Source organism: Alosa alosa, chromosome 7 (genome assembly GCF_017589495.1).
Source record: "Alosa alosa isolate M-15738 ecotype Scorff River chromosome 7, AALO_Geno_1.1, whole genome shotgun sequence".
NCBI classification, from domain to species: Eukaryota; Metazoa; Chordata; class Actinopteri; order Clupeiformes; family Clupeidae; genus Alosa; species Alosa alosa.
This window is the reverse complement of record NC_063195.1, coordinates 16692101-16710800: the sequence shown is the minus strand read 5'-3', so window position 1 is coordinate 16710800 and position 18700 is coordinate 16692101. Positions and strand designations below refer to the sequence as shown.

Genomic DNA, 18700 nt, shown 5'->3' with positions numbered 1-18700 from the left:
AACTGTCCAATAAAGTGTTTGGATGTGGGCTTGGTCCATGTAGTAGCTGCAATAGAAATCCTTTTCTCCTGTCAGCACCTTACACCAATCCAACTCATCGCATGACCCATGACTCCCACCCTCACCCTGTTCCCCTAACCAAGAGTGCACAGTGCTAAGTGATTATGTCCAGTGAATTGATGATTCAAACATGTCCAACATGAAAAGTCCACCATACAGGTTTCACGTATGCAGTAGACAGAACCCCCCCCCCCCTACCCAACCCCCCCCACCACCACACACGCACACACACCATCCAACACCACCAACATCATTTGAAGTTTATGACGTTCTCTTGAGGAGTGTCCCATTTGTATACCTATTTATTAGTGTTCACAGCTGTGTGCTGTCGGTTCTTTAGATGACTCATCTTGCTTTTCCACTCCAGGGAGCGGAACAGTCAACCTGATTCAGGTAGGCTTGAACATATACAGTCTTTTCAGCCTCCCCTTTTCACTGTCCAGTTTGTCCAACAGTTTCTTAGCCCCTAGCCTCCCACAATGTGTATCCAGTGTGTTGCTTCAGATGCTTCCATCTTGGATCGGCGATATCGCGAACCCTGGACCTTGCCCAAGTCTGACCCAAATCTAGACTCTTCCACTATCTGGGTTCTGCCATGAGGAATACTGAGTGAACCTGAAACTATTGTGCAGCCCCAACAACCCAGCAAATGGATATTGTGCTGCCCTAACAACCCAGCGAATGAAGTCTGAGTTCTAAATCTGAACACATGTCCACATGTTTCTCATTTTCCACAGATCCACAGTAATCCATCAGCACTGGACTTCTGAATCTTCGATGTATCCACCCCAAACCAAACTGAACTTTAAATGATCAATCCCTAACCCCACCTTCCTCTACCTCCTTCACTCCAACATTCCTGCCCACAACTACCCAACAACAGCAGACAAAGTAGAGGAAGGGGCTGATGTTGTGGAGCACCTGGTGGGCAAAATCTGGTACTACAGGATTTGACATGGATTTAGATACAAAAGCTCTTTCTGACCTCTTTCTCCAAGGCTCTTTCTCCTAACCTGCCCCAAAGGGGTAGGGATCTCTGGGGTCATGATGCGGCTGCCCCAAATTTCATAGACCTAATTTCATAGACCCTAATCCACCATCCACCTCAACCCCAAAAGAAGGTAATCCCAACTTCCTCACCAGCCTGTGGCATCAGTGTCTCTGTTGATTTTGGACCAAATCTGGAGCTCAGTCTGGATTCACTTGAAGAACACATTGGGAAAGAAATCTGAATCCATCTGGCACTCCCCTTATATTCCACAGATCCTGGATCTGGAGTGACATGCTGCAGTCTTACCACAACAATATTAAACTAGCGTGACATCTCAGTCCATTGTATTCCTCAAACAATTCATTGGATAGATTACGGTTGGACCCCCCCCCCTCCCCTCCCACACACACCTCAGCCTCATGACACTTGCCCACTTTCATCACAACCCAAACTACAACCCCAATCACACCTCAGAGAAAACCAGGCCCCTATCCAGCCATTATGGTGGCTGTACCAGTTCATACGGAAGAGAGGAGATGGTATTTCTAAATCAGTTACCCCCGGTCATCCCACCCATTGTCCAACTTTGGACCTTTCTCCACCCCCCCCCGTCCTCCCCTCTCCATCTACACCCCCCCCCCCCCCCCCCACATCCCACTCATCTCCATCTCACGCCCCACCCCGCCCTCAGCCCCACATCCACTCATCTCCATCTTATTTCCCACCCCCGCCCTCAGCCCCACATCCACTCATCTCCATCTACGCCTCCCCGGGCCCCCCTCCCCCGCCTCCTCCGCCGTGCACCACGTGGAAGAGCGTGACGTTGTAGAGCACCTGGTGGCCGTTGTTCCATGCGTAGAGCGCTCGCTCGCGCGGGTTGTAGTCCAGCATGCTCAGGTGCGCGTACTGGTTGTGGAACGCCACGTCGGCGTACTCGTAGCTCCCCGTGGACGTGTGGTAGGCGAAGTGCACCTTGGCGCCGGCCAGGTGCGAGTTGGTCACGTAGAGCGTGCCGCAGATCAGGAACGCCTCTCCGGCGCTCCGCTTCGGGAAGCCCGTGTCCCAGGAGCGCAGAACCTCCAGCGTCCCCGGGTCCAGGCGGCTCAGGGTGAGGCTGCCGCCGCGCGACAGGCTGGAATGGGCTGCCCACAGGCCGGTCTCGTCGGCCATGAGGTCGATGTCGGACCAGCCACCCCAGGAGTAGGGGAAGGTGTTGTTGTAGCCGGCCTCGGCGAGGCTGCGCTGCAGGAGCACGCGGCGCTGGCGGAGGTGGTACTGCACCACCACGTTACTCTGGTGCTTGTTGTAGTAGAGGGAGCCGTTGTACACCACGTGGCCCGTCCCTAGGGGATAAAGGGATAGAGAGAGGGAGATAGATAGAGAGCAGAAGAAATACAGACAGAGAGACAGAGAGATAGAGAGAGAGAGATAGATGGAATTGAGAAAAAGAAACAAATATAGAAAGAGGAGAAGTAATACAAGGGGACAGAAAGAAGGAAAGAAAGAGAGTAGGAGAAAGATGAAGGATGAGAGACAGTAGGGGGAGAAAGACGGCAAGAAAGAGAGAGAAAGAGAGAAATGGGGACAGAAGTATAGAAGGAAAAGAGAGGCAGGAGGGTGAGACAAAGAAACAGAAAGACAGAGGAAGATAGAAACAAGACAGGAAGAAACAGGATGAAGTAAAGGTAAAATGGGAAAATATATCTAACTATAACTTTGTGACACCACCAACTGAACTGTTTTCTTTCCAAAATCTTTGTATTTTGAGAATGGGCTTCTCCTTGATAATACAGTCATTTTGCTCATCAGTTGTTCCAACTTGTACACAGCTTGAGAAGCCACAATAAACAGTTAAGAGAAGACAATCCTTAGAAGTAACTCATAAACAGTTAAGAGAACACAATCCCTAGCAGTAACTCATAAACAGTTAAGAGAAGTAATTTATAAACAGTTAAGAAAACCTAATCCCTAGAAGTAATTTATGAACAGTTAAGAGAACCTAATCCCTAGAAGTAACTCACCAACAGTTAAGAGAACACAATCCCTAGAAGTAACTCACCAACATCCCTCACCATGAGTAGCACACACCACCACCACACAGGCTCATATCCAGCCACACTAGATTATTTCAAGCAAAAGCCCCTTTAAAGTGAGCTTTTTCTGTGCTCAAATAACGATAACTTGCCAATTATACTAACTAAATTGAACGACTGACCAGCATAAAAAGGCCTGGAGTCCTTGGCCAATTCCTGATTGGCCGACACAGTCTGGCTGATTTGGAATTCTAATGTTTTTTGTCTGAGTCTATTCCAACTCTAGAGTTGCAGAAGCTATCAGAGTGTTAGACATAGCATGGAATAAATATTCATGCGAGGCAGCACCCTCCATAAATCTGCAGCCAAGAGCAAGAAGACCTGCCGCAAACCCAGCTACGGAAAGAGGAAAAATGCTGGAGAAAGACAAATGGCCCTCGTTTAAATTATATAATTATGCAAAGAGTAAAGTCTAAAAGTTTAACTCAGGCTAAATTAACAACCTAATGAAATCAGGTAGAAATCAGTACAGACATCAGCGGGTCAAAGATGCCAGGCTCAAAGATGCCTTCACTATTACACGACAGCCTTCCTATGCCCTTTGCCTTCTGTTTACATTATGATCCTTGGTCTTTCGAATATTTTCCCTTATTCAATAACTGGGTTTGCGGCAGGTCCTCTTTTTGCTCTTGGCTACAGATTTATGGAGGGGGCTGCTTTCCTTGAATATGTATGCTATATTTATATTTACATTCTGATAGCTGTGGCAAGGAGACGAGGAATGGAGGGTGTGAACGGATTAACGATGTGGGAATCAGGACACCTGCAGAGAGTCTAGCTGCAGCGTCAGCCTACACATACTGTACCTAGTGTGCACAGAACACCTGAGCTCAACTGACCATTCTGTATCTCTTGATATGAGTTAAATAACATGATACTTTTCTATTCCTGAATTTCCTACACTATCCTGTACATACCTGTTTATCTTTCTACATATGAGATACAACTAACACATGACAAATATGTATTACAAATAAGATATAATTGTACTTTCACGAATTAAAAGTGTCCTCACCTCTAGCCAGTGTAGGTGAACCCAGACAAACCTATTAGCAAATTTGAATTTGCTCTGCAAGTGAGTCTAGAAAGGATCCCATTTATGCCTGTTTCCAAATTACCAAAACCCCCAGGATCCAATCACAACCGTGTGCATTCAACACAACCAATGCCTTTGCTGATGGTTGGTGACAGATTGAAATAAATATGGACATGTATTTTTTTTGGAATTGAGTAACACAGCTGCATTTAAAGGAACCGTATGTAAGAAAAATATTTCAATTAATCATAAAATGCCCCTGATATGTCACTAGACATTAAGAAATCATGTTCATTTCAAATACTTATATCACTGACAACAGTAGTCCAGCCATTTGTCATTTAAAAAGTGAAGCTGCAGCCCACAACTGTTGTTGATGTTGTGTTTTGTCATGTCATGTCATGTTGTGTTTTGAACTGATGCGCCACCCTCCATCTATCTACTAATCACGAAGTCAGTAGTGTTTTGCCATCCGCGTGTGCAACCTCGAAATCAGGGGAGGGGAGGGATACACCGCTCTTCAGTATTTTGAAAGTGATTGCAGTACCAGTTTTGGCCACAATCTTACATATGGTTCCTTTAAAACCTTCATTTACAAGAAGGATGAGTTTGCTGCACTTCTGAAATGATCCGGTAAGCGTTTAATGCACCTATTTAAGTCTAATTTCACCCCTGAAAGTCATAAAAAATGGGAAGTTCGGAAACGGGTGTCAATGGAATCCTTTCCAGACAGACCTGCAGAGCAAATTCAAGTTTGCTAACAGGTTTCTCTGGGTTCATTCAGGCTAGCTCACGTCAGCTCATCGAGACTCACTACAAACAATCTTAGACTCAGTCAGCAACTCTGAGCTCACCTGAACTGAACTCGGTCCACCCAGGGGTGCTGCTAACTGGGTCAGGTACATTTCATTGCTATCTGGGCCGCCACCTACACACTGTTAGCATGGTCAGGTGTGTTCTCAGCCTCGTCTCCTCTCTACCTAGCTCTGCCTCGTGAACACCTGTTCTGCTTCGTGAACACCTGATTGTGGCTATTGTAACATAAGTGGTATTTAGCAAACGCTTTGTATCCAAATGTACAATGTACAATTGTACAAATGTACAAAGGCCCACACAGACAACACATATTTATACACACAAACATACGCACACACACACACACACACACACAGGGAAAAAGTAAGTAATAATTCTCTTGATTAATGCAGCATTGCTCCTGATTGGGTTAACCGATTTAAGCGTTAGTCAGTAAAGTGGTGTGAATCTCACAGATGTTACAGTACCTGCCCAGGGATACGGCAGCACGTGCACCACAAAGTTCTGTCCCTTGACGAAGTCGCCCATGGTCCGGTACTCAAGAACCCGTCTGCCTTTGAAGTAGCCATCCATTGACCAGACCTGATGGAGGGGGAGGAGGAAGAGGAAGATGAGGAAGAAGAAGAAGAAGAAGATAGCAGAAGAAGAAGAAGAAGAAGAAGAAGAGGAAGAGGAGGAAGAAGAAGAAGATAGGAGAAGAAGAAGAAAAGATAGAAGGAGGAGAAGAAAAGATAGGAGAAGAGGAAAAGATAGAAGGAGAAGAAGAAAAGATAGGAGAAGAAGAAAAGATAGAAGGAGAAGAAGAAAAGATAGAAGGAGAAGAAGAAAAGATAGAAGGAGAAGAAGAAAAGATAGGAGAAGAAGAAAAGATAGAAGGAGAAGAAGAAAAGATAGAAGGAGAAGAAAAGATAGGAGAAGACGAAAAGATAGAAGGAGAAGAAGAAGACAGGTAGAAAAACACAGGAAGAGGAAGAAGAGAAAGACGTTGATAAGTAGAAGAGAGAGAAAGAAGAAAAAGTAGGAAAATAATAGAAGGATGAAGAGAGGAAGAACATGAAAAAGAGATGAAGACGCAGGTAGCAAAGGATGAGGTAAGGGTGAGAGAGAGAGAGAGAGAGGGGGAGAGAGAGCACAGGTGAACAGGTGTTTTTCAGACAGAACTCAGCTCCCCCAACATCACAGACAGACCCATTCAGATGCAGGAAACCAAGTGCATATGAATGACAAAATAATAATAATGAACAAATTTTTACTGAGACGGACAGAAAATGGAAGAGAAATGCAGCATTTTCCTGCTACATTTATTCATCTTAGAAACAACTTGAGAGCTCATCTCAACAGGTCAGACCATGCAGAGAGAGGGAAGACCTAGCTGCAGACACAAAGGAACATGAAAGAGAGAGAGAGAGAGAAAGAGAGAGAGAGAGAGAGAGGGAGGGATGGAGAGAGTTTTTATTATAGCGGCAAAAGCCTGCCTGAGGGATTTTAGAAAAGGTAGGCGATAGAATGCATTTTTGTAGACTGAAAAATTCTGTTGATCAGGAGGCTGGTAACTTTTATGCTTTTATGCCTTTTATATAAAGTATACAGTAAATTATGATATTTTATATTTATATTAGTATAATATTTATATATATATTTGGGGCTTTTATTATTCTAATTGACAGGACAGTGGAAAGAGTGACAGGAAGCGAGTGGGAGAGAGAGAGATGGGGTGGGATTAGGAAAGGACCCGGGTCCCCTTGGGAAAGAGGACCCGATTATTTTACGGGTGCTGTAACCAGAGAGAACAAGAGAGAGAGAGAGAGAGAGAGAAAGAGAGAGAGAGAGAGTGAGTGTGTTTGAGAAGAACATAAAAGCCAAAGGATTGACGACTGAATACCATCGCAAGATCCAAGAGACATATTGCAATTTGATAGTTAATGAAAATCCAAATGTATAAAATGGAACATGAAACAAATTACCTTAACTCTAGGGTACCTAACTCAAATTGACCTGTTGCTAAGCGCCACCCTTAGAACGCTGATGAGTCAATGACAGTCCCGCCTCAATGGGACTCGGACATCAGCTCGGACAACTCCATAGGAAACAACAGGGAGCAGGCATAAAATGACAAATTAATGGTTATTTATGGAGTTTATTAACTCAAAAAACCCCGACGGAGAACCATGGTCAAACGTTTTGCATGGGGGACGTGTAATTCTGATAGCTGGTACCCCGAGAGGCTAGAAAACAGGGTATATTTTAATCAACAGTAGCATACAGGATGTCTCTCACGTTTGCAACAGCTCGACAAAGGCAAAATTGAAAGCGGCTGTGATCTATTTCTTTGAAAGGCTGCCAGGGAGGAGATGCTAGAGTGAGAAGTTTATTTGGGCTGTGCTGCGCGCTATGCTCAAATTGGTTTTGCTTACTTGCTAGTGTCTGATGTGGAAGCCAAGTGCTGAGGAAAGCGATTTAGAGACTCCGATGTTGTTGTGTGCTCGTTGACAGAAACAAGCCAATTAGATGATTTGATCCCCCCCCCCATTCTCTCTTTCTGCAATCTAATTCTTTCTATCGTTTCACTTTGGCACTGGGAAAAGACTTCTCATACAAAATGGATCTGAAGTAATGTCATATGCTGACAAAAGGAAGATGTCCTCTTTGAGTGAACTGCACTATCGGAGTTATTGATCACCTGTGTTTCATGCAGATTGGATTTCCTTTGGACAAAGGCTTGCAACTCAAATGTCTGCAGCATATGCATGATTATATACAATTACATATTAAAACATTGCAAGTGCAAAGTTAATGTACACCGAAGTAAATCTAATTTACCCAATCAAAAGACTATAACAAAATATAAAAAACACATCTCAAGTGGTATGGTAACACAAAATCTTAATTTTCATGAATTCAATTATTATTTTTTTAATGCATGTATGCATAATGTATAGAACAGTCATCAAATTAATTTGCATAGTATAGCATAGACACTGGGAGAAAAAAAACAACATGTACATGGTCTGTCTTTGATCAGTCTGGGATGGACATGGTCTGTCTTTGATCCATTTAAAAGAACCCAGCACTTTCTTATATCGTTCTAAAAGGAGGATACTTATTTTGAGTGTGATGACTTTCAAACTGACTTTAAAGATGGCCACCATGGCTTTTGTGGTTTTGGCCAAAATTCAGTTGCTCAAGATGGGTCTCTCTTTTCACACACACACACACACACACACACACACACACCCCAATATAGGTCTATCTTTTTTGTCTTATTTCTGGCTGGGCAGTATTGACAAGGGAAAGAAAAAACTATGTGGAAAGTTTACCCTCACCTTGAGTGGCATCCAGGGTGAGACGAACACACACACACACACACACACACACACACACACACACACACACACATAGCCAGCCCTATCTTCATCTAGTCTAAAGGCACACAGTAATATAAGTAGACCAGGGGTGTCAAACATAAGGCCCGGGGGCCAGATCAGGCCCACCACGAGGTTTCATACAGCCCCCCAGATGTTTTAGGAGGGGAAAATTAGAAAAAAAAAGATATGCACATCCACTTCAACAATGTGTAATAAGCAATATCTCTATGATTTGATAGATTGATTAAACCTAGCACTACAAACCATCCTCCGGAAGGAAAGAGCGGAACAACTAACATGGAAGTAGCGCATTTCAACAGAGAAAGAGCAGTATATGACAACATTATTTGTACTTGTTTGGTCATAAGTGATATCATCAAATAACACTCTGATACCCATGCAGAAAAATGATAAAGACCAGGGCCTAGTTTCCCGAAAGCATCTTAAGCCTAAGAGCGTCGTAAAGTCCGACTGTTTCCCAAAACCATCGTAGCTTAAGAGCGTCATGATAACACTCGTAGATCTACGAGTGCTCCAGAGTTCTCAAGCATCGCTAAGAGCGCCTTAACAGTACTTCTCACTGAGGTCACTAACAGGACATACAGAGGAATTACAACTTAGAATACATAATCCAACTTACGTTCCCATTCTTTATTGTGTTTACCCGATGAATCAGATTTTAGCGTGCAAAATAGTAGGCCTATAGCCTACATTTAATGGTCATAATAATGTGATGAAAGCGGACACAAATTAAATCCAGTTATGAAACGAGACGTTGCCAGAATAGTTTGCCATTATCTTTGCTAAGTGAAGGCTATTTATTTATTTATTAGGCCTATGAGGTAAAAGCAGAGAAAGGAACATGTGGTTTAGTCTGTACTGCATCAAAATCTAAGCCTACACATTTCCTCACTTTCTTACTCGACTTCTTATTTTCAAACGTGTTCTTAAGTGACACCGCAAAAAAATATTGCATGGTGCAACAATCTAATCTTAAATAATTACAATTATTTATGTCTGTGTGTAGTATACAACCTACTTGGGATGCTTACATGCAGATGTCAAAGTGTTTCTATTTTCGTATTGATGTGAATTAATGTGTAGATCCGAAGTTTAAACGGTAGGCCTATAGCTGTGAACTAGGAGAACCATTTAGTCCTACTGGAACACTAAAATGCTATCTCTCTTTTGAATAAGTAAACAAACAAATAAATAAATAAGTACAGTAAATACATAAATAATGACTGGGATGCAAACTATCAATCAGCAAGGACACTGATGAGTTCTTTAAATGCAGATGCTGACTCTGGCTGACTCGATGTTGCCTTGTGTTTTCATGCTGGTTGTGTTATTTTTGTTTCCAAGGTGGTGCACTACAGATAATTAGACTCATCTTGATGAGCCTAGCGTCTGTGGTGGATTTCTATGACTTAACCATTAGAACCCTAAGCTGTTTTTAGGGCATTTTCACTACCTTTATTCATTACCTACCTGGTCATTGTAAGTGCCACACACACATATTATATATTGTTTTTTTCAGCAGAGTCTAGGCTATCCAGACCCATTATTTCATGTACTAGTACTAGCATTGATTTTATTTTGATTTTTAAAGAATTAAAATATAAAAAGCGTATTATAAAAATTCTTATATTTTGACAGGTATCTCACGACAGCAAGCTCATAGCTCTACATGCATTTCATGTGTGTGTAGGGCAAGTAGTGAGAGTGTTGGACTGTCCTGATTCGGGCAATATAATTGCCATGTTGGAGGGATACTCTGGGGCTGAGCAATTTACAGAAATATGTGGTGTGTGATTTACGGAAATAAATGCCATTTTTTATTTAGTGTTGAAAAATGACCTTTTCTGCGCTCCATATCTGTGACACGAACTGATCTGACATGACTTGACCCGAGGTTGCGTGTTAGCCTGCTTTCCTATGGTGTAATGATTCTCAACTTTTTACTGGATTGCCATGAACAAAGTAAAGGCAAAAAAGGTGTTTCTTTGTTGAACAAATTGGGATGGAATGTGAGCCTTGAATTGGATGCCATGCAGGAATTTACTAGGATCTCAAAACCGGATTATGAACATGCTTTGCCATAGAGAAACACACGATAGCGTTGGATTATAAACATGCTTTGCCACAAGAACAGACAAAAACGTGGGGTAAGTCCAGCTATATGAAGTTATTATTTTGCTGTCACTTCTGTTTTATAACCCAGAAGGATGTTCTTGGTATCAAATGACAGCTCTAAGTGTCCTCTTTCATCTGACATGCGTGGCATATCTATCCGATCACAGGTCCGCGAGTAATTCAAACGAGAGTAATGGGTGTGCAGCGTTGGTTTGTGTACATTATGACGTTATGATGTACGTTTGTGACGTTATTATTTTGCAGTCATTTCGTCTGTTTTTATAAGCCAGAAAGATCGATAAACATGGTACCAATGGATAGCCCTGTGTCCCCTCTTTCATCTGATATGCCATATCGATACGATCACGGGTTCGCAAGTAATTTAAACAAGAGTAATGGGTGCGCAGGTGAACGCAGAGAAGTATAGACTTTAAATATGATGCAATTTGATTTAATTTCATGATTTCTTTTAATTTTCATACTTGATAGTACAGACAAGTGTGTAGTCTCTTTGGAAAGCCCCGCTTCTGCTCTGTCACGCAATAAATGTTTCATCTCGCTGCAATGAACAGTTCCGGAGCAATGTAACAGAGAAGAAAGGGTGTGTTTTTTGACGCACTTTGCATCAATCGGGTTCTAAGGGTTAACGGATGCATAGTGATGGGGATGAGACCGCCTATGCCGAGTCCGAGACAAGACCGAGTCTTTGAAGGGTCGAGACCGAGTCGAGACCGAGTCCGTTGGTTTTCAAATACAGTCGAGTCCGAGTCAAGACCGAGTCTTTGAGGAAGCAAGTCCGAGTCGAGACCGAGTCCTTTAGGAGTCGAGATCAAAACCATAAAAACATGTCAGTTTTCATATTCATGATTTAATATCACCCCAATTAATAATCAACAGTTAGGCCCAGGCTTGTAATTTCACCATTTTAGGGACAAGGCCACTTGGCCTTCAGTTGGGCATATTTGGTGGGGGGCACAAAGGCCACATGTCAGGGCACCAAGGCCAAAGTTAACTATACAGTAGTAGGCTATAAAAATAATCAAAGTTGTATTTAGCCTATTCACAGCAGTAGACCTAGCCTAGAAATCTAGACGCGCCCCTAGCGGCCGCAGATTACATTTGCTGCCAGGGCTAGTCTAGCAACTCTCCGTTGGCTTGTGAGCTCCAGAAATCGAAACTTAAATCAGGCCAATGAAATCGCGGTATAGAGTCAAGTTAGGTGGGCTTAACATAATGATTGATGGCAGAGTTGCAAACGGTTTGGCTTGAATTCCCTGCTACTTGAAAACAAATAAGATGGATGTTGCTGCTGGCTTAACAGTGTGACACGAGTTAAGCTTTTATTAAGTAGGCAAACGCTTGAACTAGCCAACTAGCTCCGCTGGTGGGAAACGATGGGACTCATAGCTGCCGCTGTCCTATTGGCGTGCAGAGGGAATTTGAAAGACAACTGATTATCCCCCCCGGACTGAGCACTGCGAACGGTGAGTGCCCAGACCCTACATTTTAATGTGGGTCTGGCTCGTCAGGCTACAGTAGACCTGCATCACTGTATGAAACATTACAAAAACATGAAACATGACATATTACATAGAACTGTAAATCATCTGATCATCTAATATTTAAATGTCTAGGCTATATTTAATATTTACATTTATTTTATATTTGGCCTGTTATGGAATCATGTTTTGAACAATTTAAGCACAGCTCAGCTTTAAGAAACTCAAATAGCCTAGATGCATGCTTAGCATTTTTTGATCATTAAGACTCCTTTCACAAACTCTTACTCAGCTGTATATCCTCTGATTTTAATATTTACCTATATCTAGGCAATATTTGTAACATTTATTTTGTATTTGGCCTGTTATGAAATCATGAAGAACGATTTAAACACATTTTGAAACCTAAAGACCAAAGTTGGAGACATGAATGTAGACCTTGCCGCAGATTACATTTTTAATTTAACCGGAATATTCTGGAACGGCTTACTGTACAGGGGACTGCTTTATTTCTGGTAAGGTCTGCTGTTTATTCTGATATATGGTTTGTCATGTGTTGAACTAAGGGTTTGTGAAGTATTCCACCGAGATGAATGGGTAGGGGAGATGGGTATAGCACCTTATGTAGACGTTAAGATTAAATTTAATTATATTATTTACTTTTCTCGCGAACCATTCACCACAGCAATTAGCGGCTAACATCGTTTAAAAGATGAGAAAAAGCTCTTTCATGTGATGCGATACATTTGTCTGTGTGATGAGTAGGCTTAATGATTGCGAGTATTTCAACTGAGAAAAATGGGTGAGTTTGGACGCACTTTCTGTCTTGCCATGCGCTGTCATTTTCTCCACTGTGTAAGACTGAATTAGTTTTGCCAGTGATGCTAAGATTATTTTGACAGGCTATAGGCTAAATAAAAATCGCTATTAAACGGACGCAAAGCAGAATATTGAAAGAAGGGGGCACCAAGGCCAACGCAAGGGGCAAAGACCTGGCCGCCGTGAAATTTCATTTTCATTTTTTTTTATATGAACATAAAAAAATGCGCTGGTCTCGAGGACTCGGTCTGAAATTATGAGTCCTTCTCCTCCCACTGTGGTCCGAGACCGAGTCAAGACTGAGTCTTTGAAGGAACAAGTCCGAGTCGAGTCCGAGAAAGCAGAAATCGGTCTCGAGTACTACATCACTGCGGATGCATGTATGGTTTTTATAAACTTTGATATTACTGCAATTATTATGAGACTTCAAGGCCTGTACACATCTTAAACAGACCAGACCAGCAGTCAAGGAGTGGGGTGAAGGAGTTCACAGTGACACCTGGCTAGATGATCGAGGTGAAGGAGTTCACAGTGAACTAGATGGTCGAGAGCGAGAGGATGATGTAATTGGATGATGTAATGGTGGTAACAGCAAGGCCAAGTAACAGGTGGCAAGATAAGAAGCCCTGTTACAACTGGGAAAAAACAGAATCTGGGAAAAACCCAGAAGAAGACAGTTTTGCATATATTTAATGCATGATGAGACAATGGGTTCCACCAATAGTCGTAACCTTGGTGGATGCTGATAGGCCAACAGGTGTCTTTCGAGGGTGGCGAGAGGGCCCAACCCCAAGGTTAAGGAGTATAAAAGATAGGTCGCAGCCACGTGTTAGTCAGATCTCATCGGGGGCTCCAGCTGATGACAGCTCACATCACCCTATTGCTTGACACCTGGTCTGGACATTGTTTAGGCTGGACTATCACTGCAATACGGTGAATAAAGATCAACAGTCTTCAGAGATCTCCTGTCTGCATTGTCTCCTTCGGACGCTTTGTTCCAGAGTTCCAGAGAATTAGTAAGTAGTTAAGTGATAAATTGCTCATTGGATTCGGAAATGGACCGTTTTTTTCCACGACACGTCTCCGATGATTCAAACCCAACTGGTAACGCCAACACACTGACACACCAGACATGACACGCACACATACCGTATACACACAAATGCACACACATGTGCAGGCATGCACACACACACACATGTGCAGGCATGCACACACACGTACACATACACACACACTAACGCACACACATGTGCAGGCATGCACACACACGCACACACACATGTGCAGGCATGCGCATACATGCACACACACACGCACACACACATACACACACAGGCACGCAGTCATGACGCAGTCATGATGAGTCATGATCATACACTCACACATATACAAACACGCACAGACACACACTCTCTTTCTCTTTCTCACACACACACACACGCACATGTTGTACTGCTGAAGAGGTGCTTTGTGGTTGGGTGTGTGGTGTGGTTTTGTCTCGTGTTAACTGCCTGACCTCTGCCTGTGTCTTTTTTAATCTCAATGGGGGGAGGATCAATAGAATCAAGACACACACACACACACACACACACAGACACAGACAACCACACACAGAGACACAGACACAGACAACCACACACACACACACACACACACACACACACACACACACACAGACACAGTTTTTTTCTCTTGCATTCTCATCACCTTCTCCATCAGTAACAAGGTCTCTTTCTCTCCCCCTCTCTTTCTCTCCCCCTCTCTTTCTCTTGTCTCTCATGCTCTTCCTCCTTCTCTTTCATCATCATCATATCCTGCATTTCCTTTGATCTCATGCTCCTCTCTTCCTCTCTCTCTCTCTCTCTTCTCCTATCCTCGCCAATTCTTCAAGCTGATTATCGTTTCTGACGCTTGTCTCCCTCCCCTCTCTCTCTCTCTCCCCCCTCTCTCTCTCTCCCTCCCCCCTCTCCTCCCCCCCTCTCTCTCTCCCTCCCCCCCTCTCTCTCCCCCCCTCTCTCTCTCTCTCTCTCTCCCTCCTCTCTCTCTCTCTCCCCCTCTCTCTCCCTCCCTCTCTCTCTCTCTCTCCCTTCCTCGCTCTTCCCTCTGTGTGTGTGTCTACCTAAGTGTGTGTGTGTGTGTGTGTGTGTGTGTGTGTGTGTGTGTGTATGTGTGAATGACTGGAATTTGTTTACGTGCAAGTCTTTGCTGACTCATGGGTGTATAGCAGAGGTTTTGTGTATGTGTGTGAACCATGTATCCACACATGCATATGCAAGCATGCCCTATAGCAATTTAGATTCGATCAATTTGTGAATGTGAATGTGTGGGTGTGGGTGTGTGTCTGTGTGTGTGTCTGCTCATTTCAGATTGGCAGGCTTACCACAATCAAGACCACTGAGAGTGTGCATGCACATTTACTGGGAAAAGAAAATTCAGTCATGAAATATGGCATCTTGCTATTTTGCTGTGTGTGTGTGTGTGTGTATGTGTGTGTGTGTGTGTGTGTGTGTGACAGAAAGGGAGAGCAGAAAGGAGGGAGGGAAAGAAAGAAAGAAAGAAAGAAAGAAAGGAGGAAGGAAGGAAGAAGGGATGAAAAGGGAGGGAGGCTGAATCTCACAGGTTACGCAGACACTTCATGGGGCTCAAGGGAATTAGAAGTTACAGTAAAACCCATTAATAATAAATCACATAGAATCAATCAATGTGAGAGACGAACACACACACACACAGACACGCACACACAAGCATGCAGCACGCACGCACCAGGGTCGCACACACGCACATGCACACACACACGCACATGCACACGCACAGTTGCGCTTAAGTAACTCATCACACACATACAACCATATACATACGTGCACACACACACATACACACGTGTCGTGTACACACACACACAAACACACACACACACACTGTTAGACTCACAAACAGGGACACACACACAAACAGAGACAAAGGCACTGACACAAAAACAGTTGTTGCACACAAACTCTCTTTCTTTCTGTTTTTCAGACACACACACACACAAACACACACACACACGCACACACACGCACACACAAACACACACACACAAACTCACGCACTGTTGAACAATTTATAAATGCCATGCCAGGCCATTGCTCCGACACTGTAGCCATGGAGACAGCAAGGACCATGCTAAGGTAAGAGGGTACAGCTAGAAGGGGGTACAAGAGGAGGGGGAAAGAAAGAGAGATGAAAAAAGAGATAGAACATGAGAAGAGGAGAGAGAGGGACAGAGAGAGATGGAGGGAGACAGAGAGGGTGGAGGGTGATCGAAAAAATAGAATATAGAATAAAAGTAGCAAAAGAGGGTGACATCACAACTATAACAACATGCATGTATCAGTTCTTTTCACTTCAGCTGATGGCTCTATTGTTCCACAGAAAGACAAGATAAGTGGATGGGCTGTTCAATGGATCTGGCTGAATAACGTGCACACATGATCTTTCTCTTTCACACATACACACACACACACACTCACACACAGACACACACACAAGCGCACAAATAAACTCTGGGGACATGGACGGGCTATTCAGTGAGTCTGGCTGAATAAGCTCATGATGGCCTGTCAGCTGCTAAAAGCCTCTGGGACATGTTTAGAATGTTGCTCTCTACATTTGGCACTTCTGTCTCAGAGCTGAGCCATGCTGGGGCCAGATCCAGGCCACATGCAAGCCAAACCCAGACCAGATCCAGTACAGATGGAGGCCAAGATCGGGAATAGATGGAGGCCAAGTCCACTTCAGATCCAGACCAGGTGGAGGCCACGTCCACTTCAGATTGGGAGTAGATGGAGGCCAAGTCCACTTCAGATCGGGAGTAGATAGAGGCCAACTCCACTTCAGTCCAGATACAGGCCAGATGGTTGCCTGGTCCACAGTAGAGTGAGCCAGCGTGTGACACAGGATTTTGTTTTTTATCCTTTTCTGACCCTCTGTCTACGTGCTCCTCTCTGGTTGTAGTCTGTTGCCTCTGGTGCCTGTCGTCAAGGCCATATACACCCCAATCTCTCTCTCTCTCTCTGTTTCTCTCTCTCTGTTTCTCTCACTCTGAGTCACTCACTCTGAGTCACTCACTCTGAGTCACTCACTCTGAGTCACTCACTCAGTCTCTCTCTCTGTTTCTCTTCTATCTTTCCCGATCTTTCTCTGCCCCATTATCATTACTCTCATCCCCCTGGGCTTCACATAGAATCCCAAATCCCTCCCTCTCTCTTCCCCCTTTCTTTCTTTCTTTTTTCTTTCTCTCTCTTCCTTTCTCTCTCTCTCTCACACTTTCATTCACTCACTTTTCCTCATTCTCATCCCGCTGTCTCCCCTAGACTGACAGTAGAGCTGTAGCTGCTGATCTCTCCCTCCGTCCCTCCCTCTCTCCTTCTCTCCCTCCCTCCCTCCGTCCCTCCCTCCCTCCCCCGCTCCCTCTCTTTCTCTCCTCCCTTTCCATTTCACTCCTTCCTCGGTGGTACACTGATGGAAAGCGCTCCTTTGTGCCCTCAGCAGACGTCTCTCCCGTCTCTGAACCTCAGAAGCCCTTAAAGCCAATGGCTTGCGGCTGAGCTCAAAAAGTATCAAAGAGAGATCTAAATGTCACATCACTTCTTAAGCACCCAGAGGAACTGCTAGGCCCTGTTGGTTCCTTTAAGAACATGTTAACATGGAAGAAGCCACTGGATGAACTGCTAGGCTCTGTTGGTTCCTTTAAGAAAATGTTACTGTAACATGGAAGAAGCCACTGGATGGACTGCTAGTCCCTCTTGGTTCTTTTAAGAACATGTTAACATGGAACAAGCCACTGGATGAACTGCTAGGCTCTGTTGGTTCCTTTAAGAACATGTTACTGTAACATGAAAGAAGCCACTGGATGAAATGCTAGGCCCTGTTGGTTCCTTTAAGAACATGTTACTGTAACATGGAAGAAGCCACTGGATGAAATGCTAGGCCCTGTTGGTTCCTTTAAGAACATGGTAACACGGAAGAAGCCACTGAATTGACCTGTCGCTAAGCTCCGCCCCCCATTGTTACCATGTGAAAACTCGGACAAACAAACCAGACTTGATTAAAAATACATTGTGGACAATGGCAGCTGACAGTATATGAAAGCAGGCTTTGAGGACGTTTTGGACGATAAAGGATTTACTTTCCTCCAGAAGCTATCAAAAGTGACTTAATTATGCTATGGAGGGGTGTATTCAAAACTATTCAAATACATACAAGGTGACAAGCAGTTGTGGCGAGTAGCCGTGCAAATCACCGTGCAAAAACCACTGACGTTAATGCTAGCTAGCTAGCTAGTGGAAGATTGATGCTAAGATATGTTAGGTTGATGAAAATATACCCCGTTTTCTAGCCTCTCGGGGTACCGTCTATCAGTATTACACGTCCCCCTTTGACCATGGTTATCCGTCGGGGTTTTTTGAGTTAATAAACTCCATAAATAACCATTCATTTGTCATTTTATGCCTCCTCCGTGTTGTTTCCTATGGAGTTGTCCGAGCTGATGTCCGAGTCCTGTTGAGGCTTGACCGTCATTGGCTCATCAGCGTTCTAAGGGTGGCGCTTAGCGACAGGTCAATTGGCTTGTTGGCTTGAGTTTTCCCTTTGGGTCTTGACTATGAAAGCTTGTTGCTATAAAATCTGCTCATTGGACAATGATATAATAGCATAATATAATATAATATAATATAATATAATATATATAATGAGTAAGGGATAATGGGCGACGAACAGTCTGTTCACAGAAGTTAATGCACGGTCGAGGTTGTAAAAGCGCCCCAACGCCGGAGGGACGTTTAAACCTCGTAGTGCATTAACTTCTGTGAACAGACCACCGCGGGAGTCTATTATCCCGC

The 18700-nt window shown here is 43.8% G+C and overlaps 1 protein-coding gene across 1 annotated transcript in view; it reads right to left on the bottom strand.

Moving 5' to 3' along the window:
• Positions 1-1810: 1810 nt before the first annotated feature.
• Positions 1811-18700, bottom strand: part of LOC125298274 (noelin-2-like) — a 68405-nt gene continuing 51515 nt past the window's right edge. Inside the window, exons 8-9 of the mRNA XM_048248977.1 lie at positions 5464-5578; positions 1811-2394 (exon numbers count right to left, since the gene is read on the bottom strand). Of these exons, the coding sequence (XP_048104934.1) occupies positions 1811-2394; positions 5464-5578 (699 nt within the window). The remainder of the gene's footprint in view (positions 2395-5463; positions 5579-18700) is intronic.